General features: G+C 35.0%; 1 protein-coding gene across 1 annotated transcript; it reads right to left on the bottom strand.

The window, feature by feature from the left end:
* Positions 1-4,184: 4,184 nt before the first annotated feature.
* LOC141672798 (uncharacterized protein At4g37920) lies at positions 4,185-8,759 on the bottom strand. Its single transcript, XM_074479474.1, has 6 exons — positions 8,572-8,759; positions 6,876-7,249; positions 6,278-6,446; positions 5,271-5,515; positions 4,972-5,159; positions 4,185-4,466 (listed from the first exon to the last, which is right to left on the bottom strand). The coding sequence occupies exons 1-6, from the start codon at positions 8,735-8,737 to the stop codon at positions 4,307-4,309; spliced, it is 1,302 nt and encodes a 433-aa protein (XP_074335575.1). The 5' UTR covers positions 8,738-8,759; the 3' UTR covers positions 4,185-4,306.
* Between the last annotated feature and the right edge of the window lie 16,143 nt (positions 8,760-24,902).

Here is a 24,902-nt window from a genome sequence, read left to right as displayed (position 1 = left end):
GGGTTGGAAACCGGGTCGTCTTCGACCCAATCGGGTCACGAAGAACACCGGCCCCTTCCCCAGAATCCGACGCCGGCGGACTGATTCCGGCGAACCAACCGGAGCCAAAACGCTCGATTTCATACTCGTTTTTCTTCGTTTTTCGATGCACAGCAACACCACAACGCTCCTTTCCTGTTCCTCCTTCGTCCTCGTCGTCCACAACGGCCAGAAACTCAACGAACACGGCGGCGGCGTCAAAATCCGGCGAGCTCGAAATCAACACCAAACTCGACGAAACCGGTACCGTTCGACTGTAATTTCAACGATCTAAACAACTATGCTAACAGAATCATCAAACAACTACTCAATCACAAAACCCGAATTAAAAAAAATAAACCCGAAAATAACAACTTTAAAATTGATTAATCGAACAACAAAAACAGTTACACAATCGAAAAGTAGAGATTATAAGCTTCAAAACGGCTACTTACACTTCGATTTCTAACACCGGAATCACGTTCAAAAGTCCGATTGATTCTGCTGCCCTGTTCTTCACCAAACCCTAACCCTAATTCCCTTTTTTTTTCTTTTTTTTTTCTGATTTATAAGTGTAATTAACTGAAAAATTAATAGCAAATCAGGTTTTTATATTTATGAAAATAATACTCCTAAGTAAAATTAAGGGTCTAATTATACTCCTATTAAAAATATTTGGCCCAAATTTTTATAATTTTTGGGTATTAATATTGAATTTTTAAATATCCAATAAATACAAAATAAATACTAAAAATTCCCAAAAATTGTGAAAAATACAAAAATACAAAGAAAAATGATATATGATAATTTCATGATCATATAAAAATAAAAATGTAATTTTTGTGGGGTTTTTGGTACCCGAAGGGGTCTGCAAAAGTCGTTTTTCGCGAAAAAGGTCAATTTTTAAAACGTCTAGGGGTTCAGAATAACGATATGGGATAGGACATTTTTGGCAAAATAGGGCCAATGATTTTTGTTTGAAATACGGGCTTTTAAAACATAGTTTTGAGCTGTAAAGGTTTTGATATAATATATATATATATAACTGATGATAAAATGCTCAATAAATATCCAAAACACGTTTGGATCAAAACAGCCAACACATATCACATAGCAGTTAGGGTTTAACGACTTAACACATTTAACCACATAATAATACACATAATTTATCATTATTATAATATAATACAAGCGTAATTCCTCGGTCGTTACAATGTATATATATTTAAGAGAGAAGGTTTTTGAGAAGAAGTGTGTGTATAGAATTTGAAAGAGATGAAGAGAAGCACTTCTTGAAAAAATCCTAGCAACTTTGTGGCTCTTTAGCTTGATTGAAATGGGTTGGGGTGGGGGTTTATTTATAGGAAAAGTTAGGTGGATTGAATGATGGAGATTTGAGGAAAATGGATGGTGGATGTTGTATGTCACATGGATTGATGACTCGACAAGTATGTTGTCTTTCTTTGACATAGCCATATAAGACAAAAAAATTTATGGGATTCAAAAATCAGCTGATATATTAAATTAAATATATATTTTCCTTTTGTTTTAATTATTATTTAATCATTTTAATTAAGCATTAAGCACCATTAAATATGACCACCCTAAAAACTCTTAAATAAATATCATAAAAAATATGATAATTACCTAAATATTATAAAATGGTGTCCTGAAAGTTTTGGTCAACTTTGATCAATGGTAACTAGGTCAAACGTGGTCAACTGTGGGACCAACTGCCTCGAAATTTGTGCCCGGAAAAAATTTATCAAAATGTTACGAAATTTTTACCATACATAGAAAATACCATTTAAATGATGCATAACAAATTTCAAGTCATTCTATTTAGTGGAAGTATTTTATTTAAAATATAGAATGTTCTGTGAGCTTTTTCTTCCGAGTAAAAATACCATTGGTCTTGAATTTAAATATATGGATCTTTTGACCAAAGTTTTGACTTGAATAAATACTTAAAATATATTTCCTAATATATAAAATATATTTGGATGGTAGATGGAATGGGTTATAAAAATGGATATTAATATTTCAATCATGAATAAACTTTGGATAAAAACTCTTTTGATGGATGTAAAAATATATTTTGGAGCGAAGAGTAAAATATTTTTGATATAGCACAAGTCTTCTAAGGAATATATCTGACATATCCCTTTTCGAGCTTGTTGCCTTATTGATGTTGCAACTGAGATCTAAGACATATCATGTTTTGATATTTCTTCTTTGATCATATTGTCTTAGAGATATATTCCATAACGATATAATTTTGATGTTTTAGAATAATGGAATATCTCTTTTATATGAATATATTTGAAAATAATTTTGCTAGTTTGACTATTTTGACTTGATCTGGATCAATTAAAATCATGTCCTAATGGAGAGGATCTACATGTATTTAAATTTTATGTTTTAATCGTACAAATACCAAAATAAATAATATATCGAAGATATCATTTCATTGGCTTAGCATATCTTAGCACACTGTGTTTACTTTGATCTTTCTTTGTTAGTTAATCTTCACCATTGATCTTGCACATCCTTCAAGCTGCTTTTTGTAGACTTGTCAATCCAGCTGGTTGGATTGTTTGTTGATTGTAAATCTTGGATATTGAACTGGTCTGCAACTTTGTATTTTGAGATTTCACCTCGAGATCTTCATTTGATCTATAGAGAACTTGAAATCTCGATAAGTATATTGGCTTATCGATATATCTAATACTCCATAGTTAATTTGACTTGTAGAAGTCACTGAGTTCTCTATAAGAAAATTTGGCTTGTCGAGATCTCTAGTTTTCATATCTTCACTTTGACTTATCGATATCTCTGAGTTCTCTAGTGGCCTATTGACTTATCGATAACTCAGAGTTCTCTAGTCAAATTTGACTTGTCGATAACTCAGAGTTCTCTAGTGAATTTTGGCTTATCAAAATCTCTGAGTTTTCTAGTGGAATTTGACTTATCAATAACTCAGAGTTCTCTAATGAATGTTGACTTGTCGATAACTCTGAGTTCTCTAGTGAAAAAATGACTTGTCGATATCTACAATCTTCATGTTTTCAATTTGCTTGTCGATATCTCTGTGAGTTCTCTATAAGCTTTTTTGACTTCTCGATAAGTCATTTGGAGTTCTCGAGTGATTTCTCTATAACACTAAATATGTGACTTGTAGAAATCTTTGACTTGGAATATTTTTATCCAAACAGATTTATTCAACTCCAAGCTTCTTCATAGTTCTTTTAAGGCATGATCTTCTTGATCTTCTTCCAGATAGAATCCTTAGGTTTGATACTGCTTAAACAAAAAGACTCCGGTCTGCTCTTTTACATTTTTAAAGACTTTAAATATTACAAATACAAATGCAAACTAAAATTACAATACAACTTACTTAGGGTTATCAATTTGACTTAGTCTTGTTAAATTACAGGCATGTCTTGCACAACAACGGGTTTTAAGCTAGTACTAACTAAGGGCCTGTTTGGCATGCCACTTATAAGTCACTTAGGGCTTATAAGCCCGTTATTGACAAGTGTTTGTCGACCCAACTTATAAACTGAATTTGCAACTTATAAGCCTTATAAGCCGATAAGTTTAATGTTAATAAGGACGTATTTTTTCTCAATTTATTTTGATTTTTCGCTGCTATATTTACCTTAATTCTAAAATTTATATTTTTAAATGTTAATCTAACTTAAAATTCAAGAATTTAGATAATTATACTCCCTCGGTCCCTTTCAATTGTTTACATTTTTTAGAGAATGTCCGACACGCATTTTAAGGTGCATGTAAAGTATAGTTCTGTAATTTTTTTTTACAATTTTGTTTTTCTGAATAAAAATTAAAACATTCAACTTTTATTCAGAATAAGAAAATTATAGAAATAAGTTACATAACTATACATTTTATGCACCTCAAAATTCGTGCCGAATACTTCCTCAAAAATGTAAACAACTGAAAGGGACTGAGGGAGTATTTAATAATTATATATTTTAGTTTATTTAAGAGAAAAAAATTCTAAATTATAAGTAAAATTATTCAAACACTTATTTAACTTATAAGTATTATTTTACTTATCACTTATAATTCACTTATTCATTTTAAGTCATAATTTACTTATTTTAAGATTTCCCCATACACTCATTATCTTACCCCAGGTATTCATCATACTTATACAACTCCACTTGCCAATTGCCATTTGATTCTTATACAATAAGTCTAACACACAATTTCTGCTACCATGTCACACTCATCAAAACAATGTTCCGCAAAAACACGTGCTTTACATAAACTTGTCTTCCACTATCTTCTTTATTTCCTCCAGTTTCTGTATCATTCTTGGATTCATCAGATCCCTAGCTTCGTTTAACAAAGTGCCTTCTCTGCTAAAATGATATGCGTCCACCACTGTTTTTATCCAAGTATGCAGCTCCACTGGTGTCCTGTAAGTCAAAAACCCCATGTAACATCATTTGGCAGAAGTTCAACTTCAAATATTTCTCTTTCAACATGCAAGACCTTGTATTTTCTTAATGGAGGGGGTAGATAAACACTTAAAAAGGCAAAAAAAATTAAAAAAATGTAACCTTAATAAAAATTCCCATCCAAAGGGTATCTAACTCGGTAACAAATGATCACATGAACAAAATAACAAAACACATATAAGAAATGAGAAAATGAGAGCACCAAAAAAAGGAAAATGAAATGCTTCATTTAGGAAACAGGAACCCTACGAGGAAATATGTTATCCTACACCTTTTTTAATTTTAGTGTTCTTGCACAGTGCAGTGTGCAGGTAATTTCACAGGTGCCCCTTTAAAATGATATGATTTTACCATATGTGCAATTGAGCAATTTTGTTATCCAATAAAAAGTCAGTTGCTCCTAATTCCAATTATTGAATAAAAAGCAATCATGCTTAATAAATTTGAAAAGTAGGAGACATACGTGTACAAGCAGTCAACATCCTTTCCTTCGAGCTCTTCTCCAGGGGTGAAGGCATCTCTCAGAGCACCCAACCTCTCTTCAGGATCATTAATTGTAAGAACATACTTAAGTATCCTAATCTCTTTAGGCATGAGCCTCTGAAGATTACCTCTAGATGTCATGTATAAATGATACAATATGTCTTTGACCTTCAATAACAAAAAAAAAAAAAATTATTTCAATTGAGATGGTCAGATATAATTTAAAGAGCACAAAGAAAAGCGACAAGTCATAAAAAACAATATATAATAATATTATACTTCATCTTTCATCATGTTTGAGTCCTTGGCAGCTGACCAAGCTTTCGTAATCATGAGAACCAATGCTGAATCAAGCTGATTTTTCTCCGCCAAACTATCTATTTTTCTGCAAGCGACATCTAAAGAAGGAGAATTGATAATATCTTGGAATTTCAGCTCTGCTGCATTCAGTGCTTCAATACTTTCAGTTGCAGTATCAGATGTTTGAACAGCAGCCAAACACATGTTTCCAACTTTTGCAATAGCTACACGGGAAAAGAAATAAAAGGGAATGCCTCAGCACATACACTACGCTTGAGATATACAACCCAGTGATGGACAGTGTCAGTAAACATAAGATTGTCACAATATATATCAAGAGCAAGATATTAAACCACAAAAAAGCTTACTTTAATATGATAGATGGTAATATGCATCTCTAGTACAATGCAGCATATTCACGCTAGAGAAAGATTATCTATGGTAAGTAAAAGCTCTTTCAAAGAAAATCATGCCACCCTCCCTGGTTACGAGTTCATAACTAGAACATGAAAACTTGGTGGGTATAACATGCGTACCTTCAATAGTTTTTAACTGAGATTGATTGAATTATCTGCGGTTCTTAATGAACATAGAAACTTAAAAAGAAAAAGATAAGCACGGAGATATTTACTTGTATGTGACTAATTCTTCAAAACCAAGAACACTGTTAATCCCAACTCTATATTTCAAACCTAATCCCTAGGCTAAACAAAATAAATTTGCCCTAAACGAGTCATCTAGTCTCGGTCATCCAAATAGACTGACCCAGCTCATCAACCTTAGTTCAACAAGCAGCACATGATGACAAAATAGAAATGGATAATATACCTGTCCCACTTGTACAACCACACGAAATAATAAATGTAAACAGCTTCTACACAGGAGATCAATCTCTGATTTTAAGTAGACAATACAGTGATTGACACATAATTCTATAAATACCATTAGAATTACAAAAACGAGAGAGGGATACCGAAGAATTTTACCATACTGTTCTGCTGGATTATCATAATAAGATTCTGCAACTGTGTGAAGATGAACAAAAAATTCCTTTGTAAAATCTTTACGTCGTCTGGAAACAATTTCACTCATCTCTGACGGTGCATTTCTAATAACATGAAGAAGTTCATTGTGTCTTACAACATCATCATCAATCTGCAGATAGAAAATTTCCAAATTAACCCTCTATAAAAACAACACAATGGTAAAGCAAACTAATAATTGCAGGCCCCAGCACCAAAAGGGATATGCACCCTATAGTATCCAGCTGCAAGAAAAACCTACCATAAACAGATGTTGCCAACCTCATCTTTACAAAAAAAGGATGAGAACACATGCATAAAGATATACCTAAGGTGCTACAAAGATAAACATATTGTACAGGATAAAAATGAGGTCAAAATGTAACCACTGGACAAGCGCTTATAATATCATCAGTTCATCACACACCAAAAAAAAAGGCCTTTACATATATCTATACACTGGTTTATTTAATTCTTTTGAAAAATCACAGAAGGTGGGAAATGACCGACAATTAGCAGAACTTGAATATCAAACTTCAACTATAGGTATGAATGGAAGTACCTCTTTCAGCTTTCTGCGAAGCCGAAGTAGTTTGTGCTTCATCCCGGAATCATTCTCCGCATCTGCTCGGTCCTGACATCGTTTATAGAAGTGAGGGCGGATATTATCCCATTCCTTGCTGAACGCTAATAATCTTCTCCAGTCTGTTGGAGTCGGTTTATCAACCAGGAAAACATCGATTAATTTGTCACAGACTCGAACCATTTTATGTCCATCCAGAGATTCAGATACCTCAGGTTCTTCTGTGTTTGGGACTTCATGCCTACTAGCTACACATTCTTTTGGAGAATCATCTGGGACAGTGGTGGATCCACTAACAACAGCTAGACACGAAAAGCATTGTCGTCTTTTATTATTAAGAGATGGACGGGAACCTGTCATTTAGGAATACATTAGTTAACAAAATTTCTTTGAACAAAAATCCATGAAGGCAAGACATAAAAGTAATATGCTCATGTACTCCAAGATACTGAGAACTAACATAAAAGCAAGACACAAGAGCCATCCAAAAGAGACTAATAAATGAGCATTATATCTGAATCAGGCACTCTGCATGACATGATCCAAATCTCTAAGCAGAAAGTTCAAGGGTAGGTTAACAACCTTTCTCATAAAAAATAATGCAACTATTTCAATGATATACATGCCGACTCTTTTGAGCACAGTACATTTTTATGGGACTATTAAAAATAACACTCAAGGGACTGGAACTCTAAGGACCACTGATTAAGCATCTCAACAAACTAACACAGACAACCCTTTTAAATGCCTGCATAACAACCTTTATTTCAAAAGATAGTACACAGCATATGATATCCAAGTAACGTCTTTCCCTTTACAAAGATGATTAAATTTTCCGAAAGCAACCAATTTTGACAGAGAACTAGGAAGATAATACTTATATTGAAAAATACATAAATAAATAATTCTGGTTAAACTGTACAAACAGAATATCTATCTGATCAAATATCTTCTATGGCCTCTTAACAAGTGGCTCATATACTAACCTAAATTTTTTCGTTACATTTGTTACACTACGTACAGAATGTCAAAACATACTTTAGTAACATATCTCGTGAAACCCCGTTCAGTTACTTGTAATAGTTGCACAGAACTAGGTTGAAAATTGTTGAAAATCTTAACAGGTTGACCGATAGTACTAGCAAATAGTGAATCATACTACTTATCATCATTCAACTAGAGACATAAAGGAAAAATCGTTAAAACCGTGTATTCTACAAGCAAGACATAAGCAGGAGGAGTCTCGCACAACAACAACAAAAAAAAGAAAAGTAAATCATTTAAAAACTGCAGTTGCCGTGTTCCTAACCTATCCTCTCAAGTTACTAGTACAAAAAACCTTAATTGTTTTGGCATCCTACCTACATCTTTCGGAGCCTACAGTCACCACTGTTTGCTAGCTAGACTAGTCGACATGTTATTCCATCCACAAAAGAATTGTGATATAAACATGTAGTACAATAATTTCAACCCTACTACTTGTGTAATCAATTGAATTTAGTAAAATCCAAAGCTAGAGAATGAGCTTTGTTAAATACAGCTCTTTACAACTTATAATTTGAATTCGAATTCGATAAAGCAGCAAATTAGTTGAGTTGAGAACAATTTTTATGTGTAAATATAAACCCTAAAACATGAGTTGAGAAGTGGAAATGGAGAAGGAGAAAATAGTTACCTGTAAATTGAAAAGAAGCAGTAGCAGCACGAGGTGGTATTGAAAAACAAGATGATGATGAAGAAGAAGAAGAAGAAGAAGAAGAAGAAGAAGATTGAGATTTTAAAGGTAAAAAGGGAACAACACGAAAACATGCCGCCATCTCCGGTGATATCAAATTCATCATCCCCCGTAGATACACAAGTCACGTTTATTTTCTTTATTATTTGACTTTTAAAATTATGAAAATTTAGATTTTCGAAAAAATATTAAGTAAATAATGGGCGGTTTTAATTAAAACTTGAACCACAATCGAATATTTTCGGTTTTTAAAAATTTGAAACCGAAATCGCAATCACAAACTAAATACCTAATTATTAGTTCAGTTCCGATTTCAAAAACCTTGATTCATTTCGGTTTCATCAAAGTTTAATCATTTTTTACTAATTTCGGTGTTGTTCTTGGGAGAAATTCGTAACAACATAAATTTGGAGGTTGCTGGAATCACGGAGCAAAATATGTTAATTTGAACCTGTTTTCACGAAGAAAGCGAAGAACACAAGATGTAAATTGATGAATTTTGTAGCTGAGATCTTATTCGATGATTTGTAGAATGTCAGACAAATATTTTTTACTCTTTTTTATTTCAAACTGTTGATCATCCGTAAACAAGAGGCATACGTACCCTTTTATAGTGATTCAAGCCACATGTAATTATTGAAGGACAAGTTACCCAGATGGGTTTTGGTTAGGTCCAGTCCATCATGGTCACGTTCGTTGATCGTGGGGTTGTCCGTAAAAACCTTATATTTGTCCATAGCACAAGCCCAATTCGGTTGTAAAAGACTTTCATGGAGTTAGGCAAAGATATCTCGTTGGTGAGGCATATGAACACCTGCAGACCTCGCATGTGATCCCTGGTAGTCTGCTCATGCGATGTGGCCTTATGGAGAGCATGGCCTCGCATGCGACTTATTAGAGTATGGTCTTGCAATGTGGTCGTATAGAGAGAACGTACGATCACAAGAGACTTGCCCACACATAGCGATCCTTCTTCCCATGCAACCCGTTCATGGGTCTTTAAGTCAACAAAGAATAAATAGTGTATGTTGATAGTGAAGTGACCTCTATATGATAAGGTAGCATGTCCTCGCTTCTTATCTTGTAGCTAAGTTTAGCTTTTCATAGAGATATTGATGAGATGTGACCCCTAATTAGGATGTGTCACATATCCGTTATTTAGCGATGCGAACCCTAGATGGTGGTATATATGTTCACTTTTTTGTAAGATTCGACCCCTCACGGGCTCGTATCTCCTTTGTATAGTGACGAGAGGTGACCTCTATTCATGAGGCCGCGTGTCTTGGTAATCCATTATTAATAATTGGGCCCTTAAAGGATCTATGCATGGTGTGACAACTTGTTGGGCTTATTTAGGACCCATGACAAAAGGGGGCTTAACAACTCCCCCCGATTTCATGTTATTATTATGAATGCAATGTGGATTCTAGAATCTCGACACTTGTTCATACGAGGCGACCCCGAAAATTTAAGCATGTGACCCTTGCGACCTTGTCTTGGAGTGTGATCTACCTATGCATCCTTTGAATGTCTATCAATAGGTATGCATTCATTGATGTTATTAAATATCATGTATAGATTTCTTCATGTGAAGCAATCCCAAGAATATATAAGTGATGTTGGATTTGAAGGGGTCCTTCCAAGCAGAATACAGCCCCGTGGAAACTTTGAGAACTGACCTCATAGACCTTATAGTCAAAAGATATCATAATTTTATTTTCTGTGTAGTTGATGTGAACTTGTATTTCTTCTTGTCTCTTCAAGCCTATTTTAAAATATGAGGTGATGACTCATCTCCTCTTGATATGGGGGCTGGCTACCCCTCGTAATATAAGGATATGACTCCCTTCCTGATGAGAAGTGGGCAAGACACCCTCTTGATAACAAAGTTGACATGTTTACCTTGCAAAGTTGACATGTTTACCTTTCTGATGAGAAGTGGGAAAGACTCTCCTGGTAACATGAGGATAGGACTCTCCTTGATATATTTCCTCTTGCCTTCAGGATGAAGAATTTAACCTACCAATTTCACTTACAAGTCTAGTGAAAATTACTTCATTCAAAGATTTAGCGAAAATGTCAGCTAACTGTTTTTCTGTTGAAAAAAAACAAGCTCAATAATACCATTAGCAACATATTCTCTAATAAAATGGTACCTTACATCAATTGCTTAGTTCTAGAATGGTTAACTGGATTAGCAACAGTAAATATTGCACTAGTATTGTCACATGTGATTGGAATCTTTGGTAACACTAGGCCATAATCCATTAGTTGATTTCTAATCCAAAGCACTTGAGGACAACAATTTCTAGCAGCTATATATTCTGCTTCAGCTGTGGAAGTTGACACAGATTGTTGTTTCTTACTATACCAGATACAAGTCTTTGACCAAGGAATTGATAACTTGCACTTGTACTATTTATGTCTACCCTGCATCCAACAAAGTTTGCATCTGTGTATCCAACAACTTCAAAACCAGTTCCTTTAGGATACCACAATCCCAAGTTTGGTGTTCCCTTCAAATATCAAAAAATCCTCTTGACATCCATTAAATGTGATTCTTTAAGATTTTTTTGAAATCTAGCACACAAATATATAGCAATTAGCAAACATGATGCCTTGTTTACTTGTTGTCAAGTAAAGTAAAGATCCAATTATTCCCCTATAGCTTGAGATGTCTACACTTTTTTTTCTTATCTTCATCCAGTTTGGTAGCTGTAGATATAGGGGTAGATGCAGGTGAGTAATTCACCATTCCAAATTTCGTTAGAAGATTTTTGACATACTTAGTTTAACTGATGAAAATTCCATCACTTCTTTGGCTAACTTGAAGGCCACAAAAGTAACTCAGTTCTCCCATCATGTTCATCTCATATTCACTTTGCATGAGTCTTGAGAATATTTGACACGGATTTTCACTAGTAGAACCAAAGATGATATCATCCACATAGATTTGAACTAGGATGATGTCATCACCATGTTGCTTGTAGAATAGAGTTTTGTTATTCCAAACCAATCTGACAAAGAATTACAAAAAGGGGGGTTGAATGTAATTCTGGCTATTTTTTCAATTTTAAGAATAGTTCTACTATAACTATAACTGTGTTTGATTTGGCTATGGTGCGGAATAAAAGTATTGATGAAATCAAAACACAAAGTAATCAAATACAAGTATTTAAAAAATTTATGGTGAATTGAACTTTTCCACCAGAGATATATATAAGTAGAGAACTCTGTGTTACAAATGTTGTACACAGCTGCTTACCAGTTGAACTACAAGAACAGAGAAATTCTTTACAGATTTAGCTTTTTCTATTTCTCTGGTAATTGCTTACTAACTTGGATGTAGTTCTAATTGCTACTCTTGGTTTATATATCACCAAGTTACATGATAAAGAGACAAACGAATAAGACAAAAAGTTTCTAGTCTAATCTCATGCTTCTTCATTTCTCAATCCAGCATCTTTGAATATCTTTAGTTTAGCATGGAAATGGAAATGCTTCTTTGTTCTCTAAAACCTATAATTAGGCTGCCACATTCCATTTGCATACAATCAACGCATGTGCCTGTCAAGTCACTATCAACTGCTCTTTTAAATTTGATCATCCGTTGAAACTCAGATTGATCATCCGTTGAAACTATGATTGATCATTTGTTGAAACTTTGGCTGATCATCCGTTGAAGCTTTGACTGATCATTCGTTGAAGCTTAGTGAAACATCCATTGAGGCTGTCTTCATGGCAATTAACTCCATTTCATTTATACAAGATTATAAGACATCTAATATTTATAATTAACCAACCTATCTTGCATATCAATCGAGTAGTCAACATGACTTAAGCATTCTACAACATCTAATTCACTAAGGCATTACAATATGCAGAAATGTGCTACTAATCTTATTGTAACATAAGCTACTCTTTCAATGGATGTTGAAGTGATCATCCATTGAAAGCTACAAATACACTAAATGATATCTACTAAGTATTTTATTCAAATTATTATCAATTTCACAACATATTCTTAACAATCTCCCCCAATTTATGTCTACTGGAATTGAAGCCATAAATTAAGAGAAACTTGATGATAACAAAACATTATTTGAATACAGACTGAATTATAGTAGATAAATTTATAAGTGCTGCAATTTATTGACAAACATACAGAGGAAGGTTTGTAGAGAATCTCACAGGCCATTTTCAAAGTGCTCCTCTAGACTGAGCAAATTTAGCTTATTTCCTTGACTGTCTGAACTTTTTTCCCAACTTCACATTATTTTCCTCAATCTGGAATTTGAGTTGCCTGTAGATCTCAGATTCATCTTCATTTTTCTGATCCAGCTTTTCTTGCATCTCCATGAGAGTTTTATTGCTTGAAATCTTTATCTGATCTTCCAATCTGAAGAATCTTCTGATGCATTTTTCATCTTTGAATTCCATTATCCAGTATGGCCTTAAATGCACCCTATCTCCAGTAAAAGGAATTATTAATACTCTTGGGAGTGCATTTGGTCCTCTCCATCTATTCTTTATCCCCTCAATTTTGTTTAATACCATTTTCTTGGTAACTATGTTGAAACCAAAGTTCTTCTTGATTGAGGAGAAGATAGTCACCAAAGTAGAATATACTTCATTGAGAAGTCTGTGAAGGGGCCAAGTCATCTCTCTTCCACCCTTGTACCTGAAGACTAATCTTTCCAGAAGATGTCTGTAAGCATCAATGGCTCTAACTTCATCTATCTCTTCCAGATAAAGATTTATGTCTGAGAATTTTTTAATGTCACAAATGAAGAGTTGATCTGCCTTATTGACAGTTGGTTTGGGTGTGGTCAGTGATTTGGATTGAAGTTTAACAGGCTTGGTCTTCTTGATAGCTCTTTTCTTTGTCTTTCTTGGATTGACTTGGATTGGAATGTTTAGATCAGGAAGAGGCAGGTTGTCCCAATCTATAGGTTCATCCTTGGGAATTATAGGTTCACCATGGAAAGTTATGTTAGGATCAACCTTGAATTCAACCTCCTTCAATGTAGGTATGGCTGGTTGACTTGAAGTAGTAGATTGGACTGACATGTATTCTTCCTTATCATCATTGAAATTCAGCTTTCTCTTGGATGAGAGCTTGTATCTAAATTTTATAGTTTGTTTTGGTTTTTCTTGCTTTTCTTCAATCAGATTTTCAGTTGTCACAGTAGGCAAAAAAACTTCTGTAGTTGCAGGCTTCTTAGCTAGGTTCTTGGCATCTAAAGCAGCTTGCTTTCGTTGTTGTTTGAGCCTCACCTTTTCTTCTTTCTTAGCATCTACAAACTGTGGATGTTCAGCCACCACACAGATCATTTTCCCATTCCTGTAGATTTTGGCTATTCTCTTCTTTGAGAATGAGTCTCTAGGATCTTTGAAGAAAGCTATAGACCATCCAAGCAGCTTCTTTTCATCTGGCTTAGGGTTTTCATACATTAGATCTAATGAATTTTTGTCTAAATTCTTTGGATAATTTCTCTTGGGTTTAAAATCACATTGGCCTTTGGGGATTTAATTGATGAGGGTTGACCTCTTTCCATGTTCCCTAAGCTTATTTTATTTGCTGAAATTGGTCTCAATTGAGAGAAATGAGAGAAGAATTTGTCTTGCTTCTCAATTGTATCAAACTTCTTCTTAATATTTTCATCAAGCTGCTTCCATTTTTCATTTAATTCCAACCCAGCTATTGCTAAATCAAGCTTCTTCCATTTGTCATTTGACTCCAACTTTGCTGCTGCTATCTTGATCATATCAATGCTGTCAAAAGCTGGTGGCTTAGAGAAAGCAATTGCTGGAACAATCACCTTACTAACTTGTATGTTGAGCACTTTCTCCCCCTCACTGGTTGACTCTCCCTGACTAACTGGAATGATAGAGTCTTTCTCCCCTTTTTTGTTAGCATCAAGTTGAGTGGAGGTTGAGGTTGCAGCCACCAACTGTTGTAGCAGACTTGTTTGAGTTTCCTAAGTTTCAAGTATCTTGGCCATTGATTTCTCCACCTTTGTCAATCTTGTGTTCATGGCCTCAACTTTTCTATTCAAATCGACTTCCTTTCTCAGCTTTTGAGCTATCTCTGTCATTGTTGTGCCTGGAAGCCTAGCATCCAACCTTGCAATAAAGTCCTTTTTAATTCCCCAATTTCATGCTTTATGGTGTCCACATCCTGACTTTGTTGGAGAGCTTGAATTTTGTGCAATTGGAAAGATTCTAGGTGAGCTTTAAGTAAACTTTTGGTGCTGGCACTTGTAGATGCTTGAATTGTTGTTTGGGTGACATGAATAAGCTTGAATAGTTTGGATTGGAGATGTGGGTAAGAGCATTCCTTGTGCATCAACCATGATGGAATGTCCGCATTTCTCCCTATGCTCATGCCTTCTATTTCATCATCCCCACCATCATCCCCAAAAGATTCTTCAACATATTCAAAATCATCACCAGTTGTGGATGGCATGGCAGTGATTGCATCCTTAGCCCTTTGCATGGAGGCAGTTGTGTGCACCAATTTAGAATTTTCTCAGCAGCCACATTGCCTAATTCAGCTAAAACTTGATAAGCTGAGATAGGGTGAGTAAATGCCTCAGCTTCATAAGAAACAGAGTCTAAGACAACTTGATAATCTTGCTGAAATAGCTGTTTCTTTTCAGTCTCATTGGCATCCCTTAACTCACTAATAATGGGCTCTTCCCATTCTATAATACCTTCTTTTCTCTCATTATCTCTATATTTTGCATCAAGGGCTCCCCTTGGCTTTCCATCCTCACACGCTCACATTCACCTACTAAGGTGGGACTCCACTCACTCACTTTTGCCAAGCTGGAAGAAATAGCTTGCATATTTTCACTCTTTTCCTCTCCTTTTGCCTGAGAGCAACTCAGCCTCTCACTCTGTTCACTCCCTTCCCTCAACCCTAAGAATGATTGTACAATGACTAGATCATCTAAACTTGAAACACTAGTTGAAATTTGAAGTGGTGCAGTGATATTTAACGGATGGAGACATTCGTCGAGGTACTAGTTGTGAGTTTCAATGGATGACTGCTGTTAAGCACATCTGTCGAGATACAATCACTAGTCGACGGATGAACAATATCCGTCGAGATAGGAGAAATGACAGAGTTTGGAGTAGAGACTACTATAGAATTTGTGGTGATTAATTTGAGATTTTGCACAGATTTCTCAGTAGAATCAGAAAAAAAATGGCAAGTGAGCCAACAAATCATCTAAAAGATGATGCACACTTGCCGTAGATTTTGGCTTCTCCAAGAGTGTTAAAGATGGAAAATCAGGAATTGATGTGTGAATCATATCCACATCCAAAGAATTTGTGGGTGAGTTTGGTGTGTGAGGTGCTTCTATTATTAAAGATTTTGGCCGTGACTCTATATTTACAGGAGTCACATCAACCTGACTTTGAGAAGGTACTGTAACTGAGTCTTTGACCGTAGTCTGCACAGTGTGTGCACCCTATGTATCCCCAAGTGTTTTAGATTTCTTCTTTTTAACATAAGTTGGGGTGAGCTTGTGTCCCTAACCCTCTTGGCCTATGCTCTTGATTGAGAGCTTGTTTCAATAGTAACATCATTTTGGGAGGATGAAACTAGTAATGAGCTTGAGTCCTTATTAAGCACTATAGTCTGTTGGGAGACTGCAGTGTGGCTAGGTTGGGTTACACACACCTCTCCCTCCTTATTCTTAGGACTTATTTTATGTTCACCCTGTCCCTCACCAGACTTACTTTCCTTCACACTCCCTTCTTGGTTCTTAGTGGATATTATAACTAGCTTCTTTTGAGAGAAACTAGATGGGGCTTTCTTTGACTTGGATTTTGAAATTTTTGGTTTTGTAGCTTGGGTAGGCACGTGTTTGGTCAGTGTCACAGGTGCCATGGCCACAATTGATTGCAAAGAAATAAGTGGTTTAGAAGTAATAGGGACAGAAATATTTACCTCACTTACCTGAGGCTGTTCCATGATTGGCATGTAAACAAGGGGAACATCCTTGTGGTGATTTGCCATGTTCAAGTCAGCAATAATTCTTCTCTCTTGGACCCAACAATCTAACTTGTTTGTTGGGTTCTCAATTGAGAGATCCTCAGAAACAAAATTAGTTAACATCATAAAGAATCTAGCATAATAAATGTTCTTAGACCTCTTCTTTATATCTCTTAACTTACTCCCTAATTCATACATGACAGAAGTACTGAAATCAAAAATATTTATCACTTAAAAGCATGTAAAGCATGTTAACAAGTGAATAAGTCACATCATCAAAGTTGTTAACTTTACTGGAAAACACCTTAATAAAGGAATGACACAGAAAGCTCCATTATTTCCTAAGACCTATTCTCCTAACATCACCTAACTGAGTAAGAGCATAGCCCATAGAAATTAGCATGTTACTCACATCAGTGTCTGTGGGTGGAGCAAGTGTGTTATGTTCAGGAAATTTAAAGCACTTTTCAATTATGTCACAGTTAATACAGTGTTCATTACCTTTGAGAGTGAAGGTAATGGTTTTGTTCTTTGAGTTGAACACTGTTGTAGTCCAAATTTCCTCGACAACTTCACAGTAAATGGTTTGAGACTCAAGCATGGAATAACTCAGTTTACAGTTCAGGATGAAGTCCATCATTTTGTGATAGTCTTCAGATGCCGAAATTTGCTTGTTCACCAGAGCCACAAAGTTGTTGTTTACATAAACGTACCCAGTTGAAGACATGATTTTGACTATGGGTGCCATTACTGTGATTGAGATTAGTGGCAGAAAGGGAGTATTTGTTTTTGGAGAAGAAGAGAGTTAGAAAAATTGCTTGAGAAAGATAAAAGTAAAAAAATAAATGAAATAAGCTTTTATACTTACTCAGAAATAAACTATCAAAAAATAAAAGGTAAAGTAAAGTAACCAATCAAATTAGCCCAAAATAGCCGTTTAAAAATAAGGAAAACTGTCAAAATTCCAAAATTATCCGTTGAAATATACATACATGTTGTAAGTAAATTCGACGGATAATGCTTAGAATTAACGGCTGAGATTGAGAGTAATTCGACGGATAAGGTTAAAAGTACCCAGAGTAATGTTTGATACCTCAACGGATATTTATTTTCAACAGATAATGAATATCCGTCGAGATGTAAATTCTGACTTAGCCAAAATTTCATCTTTAACAGTAAGCATCAAATTTTACTCTGGCTATATTTCAATTTTCTTAGACTTCAAAGTAAATTAAGAGTAGTTAAGCATACCTAACTTGTTGGATTTTAAACGCAGCGGGGGCATGACAAAACACTTTCGCACATATAAAATCCAAATAAAAGCATACAGATCATGAATAAAAATTCGAGGGATCGAATCTAACCTTTAAAATAATTCGGAGACAACGATCAGAGATCCTTAGCAGTTGATCCTCAAGTGTGAAGCACTCCACCAGTATCCACCAAGAAAACGATGTTAAGGAGGAGGAAGGAGGTGGAGAGAATTGGGTTTTCCAAACTTTTTGGGTTTTTGGGGTTTTTGGGTTCGAATAAAAATAGGATCTATAATAGTGTATTTATAGGCAAAATTTTCAGCTGAAATTTTCCCATAAATATTATTATTATTATCCCATTTATTATTCTCATTAATAATTAAAACACCTTTTAATTATTAATCCTTTTTCTAAACACTTTAGAAATAATTCTATCTCTTGATTTAATTTCCAAAAATTAAATCCTTAATTAATAATATTAAGAACTTTTCTTAATTAATTTATAATCAATTAAATCTCATTTAATCAATTATTAAATTTGCCAATTAATTATTTATTTCACAAATAAATAATTATTAGCCATTATTAATTAATTCCTCCACCATAAAATCATTCTCTTTTTATGGTGTGACCCTGTAGGTTCAATATTAAGCCGGTAGTAGAAATAAATAATAATAAAACTATTTTATCAGTATTTATATAAATTATCTAATTTATTAAATATGATTAATTAATTAATCACATTTATTCTACATCGTGAGGGATACTTCTCAGCATATCGCGAATATCCGGATAATATGAATTCACTGCTTAGAATACTAAGAACCTATTCAGTGAATAGTTACCGTACAATAAACTCCTTCTACCCTACAATGTCCCGATTAAATACAAGGTATGGATCTCGTGTCAAGCCTATCTAATTCAATCACTTGCTTACCATTTACTATGCGTAGTTCTATGCAAATTAGAAACTCCTTTCTAATTTCATTTACTCTGGCCAGAGATTCCTGAACTAGCATAAGTGGATCAGCCTTGAACATTCGCTTCCTTCACTGGAAGGGGTAGATCCTTTATTGATCATACACTATCTTCGTGTACAAATTCTTATACCCAGTAGAGCCCTAATAATTGTCCCTGGAGACTAAGAACTGAACCAAAGCATAGTTCAGTGTACACAAGATGACTATAATGACCTCAAGTCTAAGGATACTTGTACAACTATCACTATGTGAACAACTGCTGACACGTGAGTGAACTCCATCAGTTGTTCAGCTGTACGAGTCATGTTCAGTAAACTTATTCTATAATAAGCACCTACATACTAGCTATAGTGTCACCACACAAATGTCTATGAGAACAGACATCCTTCATAATGAAGCAAGCATAGTATGTACCGATCTCTGCGGATTATTAATTACCAGTTAGTAATCCTACAACCAGGAACTATTTAAGTTTAGAGTTATCATCTTTTTAGGTCTCACTATTATGATCTCATCATAATCCATAAAAAGTTTTACTCTAAACTATGATATATTTTATTTAAACACTTAAATAGATAGAGCCCGTAATAAAAACAAAACAAGTCTTTTATTAATATTAATGAAATCAAAACAGATTACACAGGGAGTTATTCCTAAATCCTAATACATGATTGGACTTAGGATATATTCCTTTCAATCTCCCACTTGTACTAAAGCCAATCACTCTGGTATCTAATACCCATCTTGTCTTTATGACGATCAAAGTGACTTTCATAAAGTAGCTTTGTGAGTGGGTCTGCTATGTTGTTATGTGTGTCAACTCTAATTCAATAAAATATAAGAAATGTTACCGCGCTCCGACTAACCCTTTTGTAGACGCATGGTTCATCTACGTTTTTGATAAAATTAAACTCTTTGATTGTCTCATCAAAACGAATGTTCCATCTACGAGAAGCTTGCTTTAAACCACATATGGTTCGCAGTAGCTTACACACTAGGCTTTCATTTCCCTTGGAAAGAAAACCATCTGGCTATATGCCATATCTCATAGTCGTAGTAAGCAGCAATCGCAAGCAAAATCCGAACTGATTTTAACAGGGCTACAGGTAAAAGGTTTCATCAAAGTCAATTCATTGCCTTTGTTTGAATCCTTTTGCCACAAGCCTGGCCTTATAGGTCTCCACCTGGCCATCTGCTATAATCTATCTTTTGTATACCGTATACATAGATTCCATTCTGGATTTCATGGCACTATGTCATTTCTCTGAGTCAACACTACTCATAGCCTCATTATAGGTCACAGGGTCGTCATCATCAATGATCGACAACTCATTATCATTCTCAATGACAAGGCCATATTACCTCTCAAGTTAGCGAGACACTCTCCCTGATCTATGAATGGGCTGTTCCACAAAAGGTTGTTCAGTCAGAACAGGTGTTTCCACTTGATCCGTAGTAGTTTGTGCTTCTTGAACTTCATCAAGTTCAATTTTGCTCCCACTGTTTCCTTCAAGGATAAACTCCTTTTACAAGAAGGTAGCATGTCTGGAGACAAACACCCGATGATCGGTGTAAAAGTAATACCCTAAAGTCTCTTTAGGATATCCCACAAAACTACATTTTACGGATCGATATTCCAGCTTATCTGGGTCAACTTACTTGACATAAGCTGGACATCCCCAAATCTTAACGTGTTTAAGACTCGATTTCCTTTCTTTCCATATCTCATACGAAGTTTGAGGAACATATTTGGAAAGCACCTTATTCAGTAAATATGCTGAGGTTTCCAATGCATAACCCCATAGGAATACTGGAAGATTTGCATAGCTCATCATGGACCGAACTATGTCTAACAAAGTTCAATTTCTCCTTTTAGATACCAATTTGGAGGCGTCCACTGGGAGACTATACCATTTACTTTGAGATAATCTAGAAACACTCCATTAAAGTATTGACCACCTCGATCTGATCGAAGAGTTATAATACTATGTTAGGTTGTTTCTCCACTTCATACTTATATTCTTTGAACTTTTCAAAGGCCTCAGACTTGTGTTTCATCAAACACATATCCGAATCCAGATCTATCATCTATGAAAGTAATGAAGTATGAAAATCCACCCATGGCTTGCGTAGACATTGGCCCACATACATCTGTGTGTACCATTTCTAGCAAATTTGCAGTCCTCTCTCCATGTCTACTAAATGAAGACTGCAGTGCCACAATATAGTGAGATTTTTATCATCCCTTTTCTTTTATTAGTTTGTTCAATCTGAAGTAAATTATGTCACATATATACAGACCATTATTTAAAGCACCACGTCCATAAAGAATATTATCTCTAAGAATAGAACATTCATTATTCTTAATAATAAATGAAAATCCAGCCAAGTCTAACATGGGAATAATATTCCTCACAATCGAGGGAACAAAATAACAATTATTTAAAACAATAGTCTTGCCCATAGGCATATGTAAATGAAATGATTCTACATCTTCTACAGCAACTCTTGCTCCATTTCCCATCAGTAGAATCACCTCCTCTTCCTCAAGAGTCCTACTTCTCCTTGGTCCCTGCAACAAATTGCAGATATGAGAACCACAGGCGGTATCTAATACCCAAGTAGAAATTTGATTTAATGACATATTCACTTCTATCATGAACATACCTGAATCAGAAGCGGTAGTCTCACTACTTTTCTTCTTCTTCAATTTTGCAAGGTAAACCTTGCAGTTCCTCTTCCAGTGCCCCACCTTGTTACAGTGAAAGCAAACAACTTTGCTCTTGGGGTCTTCAGCTTTTGGTGGAACCGGCTTTTCTTCACCTACTTTCTTCTTCTTGGAAGAGTTCCTCTTCCTTTTCTTAGGATTGGAACCTTCACCAATTAGAAGAACAGAACACTTCTTAGGGGGGAAATTCGATTCCGCAGTCTTCAACCTGTTGTGGAGTTCAGGCAGGCTGACATCCAACTTATTCATGTGAAAGTTCACAACAAACTGCGAGAACGAACTCGGAAGCGATTGCAAGACCAAGTCTTGGCTCAGCTCCCCATCCATGGCAAAACCAATTTGTCCAAGACGTTCAATCAAATTGATCATCTTAAGTACATGGTCATTCACAGATGATCCCTCAGACATCCTACAACCGAACAGCTCCTTCGATATCTCATATCGAGCTGTCCTCCCCGCCACATCATACAACTCTTGTAGATGCATTAGGATAGTGTGAGCATCCATATGCTCATGTTGCTTCTGTAGCTCAATGTTCATGGAAGCTAACATGATGCATTGAGCAATATTTGCATCATCTATCCACTTACGATACACAACATGTTCATCATTATGTGCATCACTAGCAGGTTCAGTAGGCTTAGGTGAGTCAATCACGTATTCCAGCTTCTCAATCCTGAGAACAATTCTCAAGTTTCGAAGCCAGTCAGCATAATTAGGACCAGTCAATTTATGAGCATCTAGTATGCTCCTGAGTGATAGTGCAAAAGACATAACGTACAAAGTAAATCTGTAAATGATAAACACATAACAACACTTAGCAAATATTCGATTTCATTTCAAAACACTATATGAATCGGGTCTTTATTCGTAAGTGGATCCCACTAGTTTATCTAATTTATTCAACCCCCTACGTGAAAAATTAAGCATTCATAATGCTAGTGGGAATAGGGATCCTACATTCCATTACACAACCCCGGCTGTGGCACGAAATGCCATGTAATGTTCAATAGGCAGACAACTCTTGTCAATTACATCTAATGTTATTCCCTAATCAAACTTTAGCCTCTTGAATAATTGAGTCACGGCTGTGGCACGACAAACTCAATATTCTAAGTCAAGTCTAACCCAACATTCCGTACAATTGAATCAGTCCCCAAAGGCCCACGGCTGTGGCACGTAACGGCCTTTAGATTCTTATTCAATGTACACATCTCTATGTAATAGACAAGTATTTCTTACTTCGAAATCAAAGCCCTCAGCTGGGGCACGAAACGACAATGATTCAAAAATAAGAAGTACTTTTCTATCATGTTGGAAGGCTATGACCGACACAAGCCCGTTGTATCATTGGCCAATTACTACTTGATATTATTTAATTTTAGAGGGATTATATTACGTTACAATCATAATCATATTATAAAGAGATTCTTCCTTTTAAATTAAATATTTCAAATCAATAATCAATAATCAGATGATTCCCAGATCGGGTGGAGCATTGTCAAGAGGCGTCACTTAATAACCCTTTCTTACAGATAGAAATCTGTTGTTGACAGAATCATCCTTTCTCTCATATCGAAAATTCATATTCAATTACGTGTTTCACAAACACAAGAATCTCATGATTGTATTCATAATATTATTCTTAAGGGTATGAAACAATTTCACTATACTAGGTTGTCTAACAAACGCCTTATGTTCATTTAAGTTCACCTAAATCTATCATCGCATGATAAACTAAGCATATATCACATATATCAACATGAATAAACATCAAGGTAGGCATGTTATATCATCTAGCACATTAGTCTAAGCATTATACATCTCTATGTATCACATGAAGCATTTAAAAGCAATTTAAACAGTCAAAAATAGCTTAAAAACACTTCTGTTAGCTATAAACAGTTCGAAACAATTTCATAAAATATCATATAATATACCATTAGAAGCGTCTCGAAAAGACGAATCCAACGGCACCAAAATCGCCCAATTCTGAGCTACTACGCGCCCTCACGCGCCAAAAGAAGTGTCCCCACGCGCCGACACGCGCACACACGCTGTCAGGCGCGTGTCTGAACTCCGCCACGCGCACCCACGCGCTTCACGCGCCTCACGCGCCCTAACCCAAATGCTGACGTCAGCATGACGTCATCTGATGACGTCATCATGACGTCAGCACGACGTCTCCTCGAACAGCGTGTCGCCGTCCTGACTCTTTCTTTCCGTGCATTCAGCAAACAACATGTTCTGTGTCTTTTGTATATAACAGATGTATATATATATACTTACTAACAATTATATATATATATATGATTATTTAATACGAATTTAATTGGTAGAACTTCAAAAATTCATAATAAAAAATCTATACATCACAAAATTATGAAAAAAATACCCAGACGATCTACAACACTTGTAGAACCCAGATCAACATTCAAAATTATTCTGAGAAACGATTTCTCATCAGACAAAATTAATCCATGATATAACTTGTAAAAATCATAATTAATTCATACAAGCACATAAAATTCTGAAATTTTTACCACAAATCTATATGCATACAACCTATGCTCTGATACCATTGTTGGATTTTAAATGCAGCGGGGGCATGGAAAAAAACTTTCGCACATATAAAATCCAAATAAAAGCATACAGATCATGAATAAAAATTCGAGGGATCGAATCTAACCTTTAAAATAATTCGGAGACAACGATCAGAGATCCTTAGCAGTTGCTCCTCAAGTGTGAAGCACTCCACCGGTATCCACCAAGAAAACGATGTTAAGGAGGAGGAAGGAGGTGGAGAGAATTGGGTTTTCCAAACTTTTTGGGTTTTTGGGGTTTTTGGGTTTGAATAAAAATAGGGTCTATAATAGTGTATTTATGGGCAAAATTTTCAGCTGAAATTTTCCCATAAATATTATTATTATTATCCCATTTATTATTCTCATCTATAATTAAAACACCTTTTAATTATTAATCCTTTTTCTAAACACTTTAGAAATAATTCTCTCTCTTGATTTAATTTCCAAAAATTAAATCCTTAATTAATAATATTAAGAACTTTTCTTAATTAATTTATAATCAATTAAATCTCATTTAATCAATTATTAAATTTTCCAATTAATTATTTATTTCACAAATAAATAATTATTAGCCATTATTAATTAATTCCTCCACCATAAAATCATTCTCTTTTTATGGTGTAACCCTGTAGGTTCAATATTAAGCCGGTAGTAGAAATAAATAATAATAAAACTATTTTATCATTATTTATATAAATTCTCTAATTTATTAAATAT

Source organism: Apium graveolens, chromosome 7 (assembly GCF_009905375.1).
Source record: "Apium graveolens cultivar Ventura chromosome 7, ASM990537v1, whole genome shotgun sequence".
NCBI lineage: Eukaryota > Viridiplantae > Streptophyta > Magnoliopsida > Apiales > Apiaceae > Apium > Apium graveolens.
This window is presented reverse-complemented; position numbering and strand designations above follow the sequence as displayed.

What these genes read in the sequence shown, in the direction of transcription:
- LOC141672798 (XM_074479474.1), bottom strand. Translation starts at nt 8,737, where the DNA reads ATGATGAATTTGATATCACCGGAGATGGCGGCATGTTTTCGTGTTGTT. An exon ending in TTCGCAGAAAGCTGAAAGAG is followed by an intron (nt 6,447 to 6,875) that starts GTACTTCCATTC and finishes TTCTATCTGCAG; the next exon opens with ATTGATGATGATGTTGTAAG. An exon ending in TAATCCAGCAGAACAGTATG is followed by an intron (nt 5,516 to 6,277) that starts GTAAAATTCTTC and finishes TTTCCCGTGTAG; the next exon opens with CTATTGCAAAAGTTGGAAAC.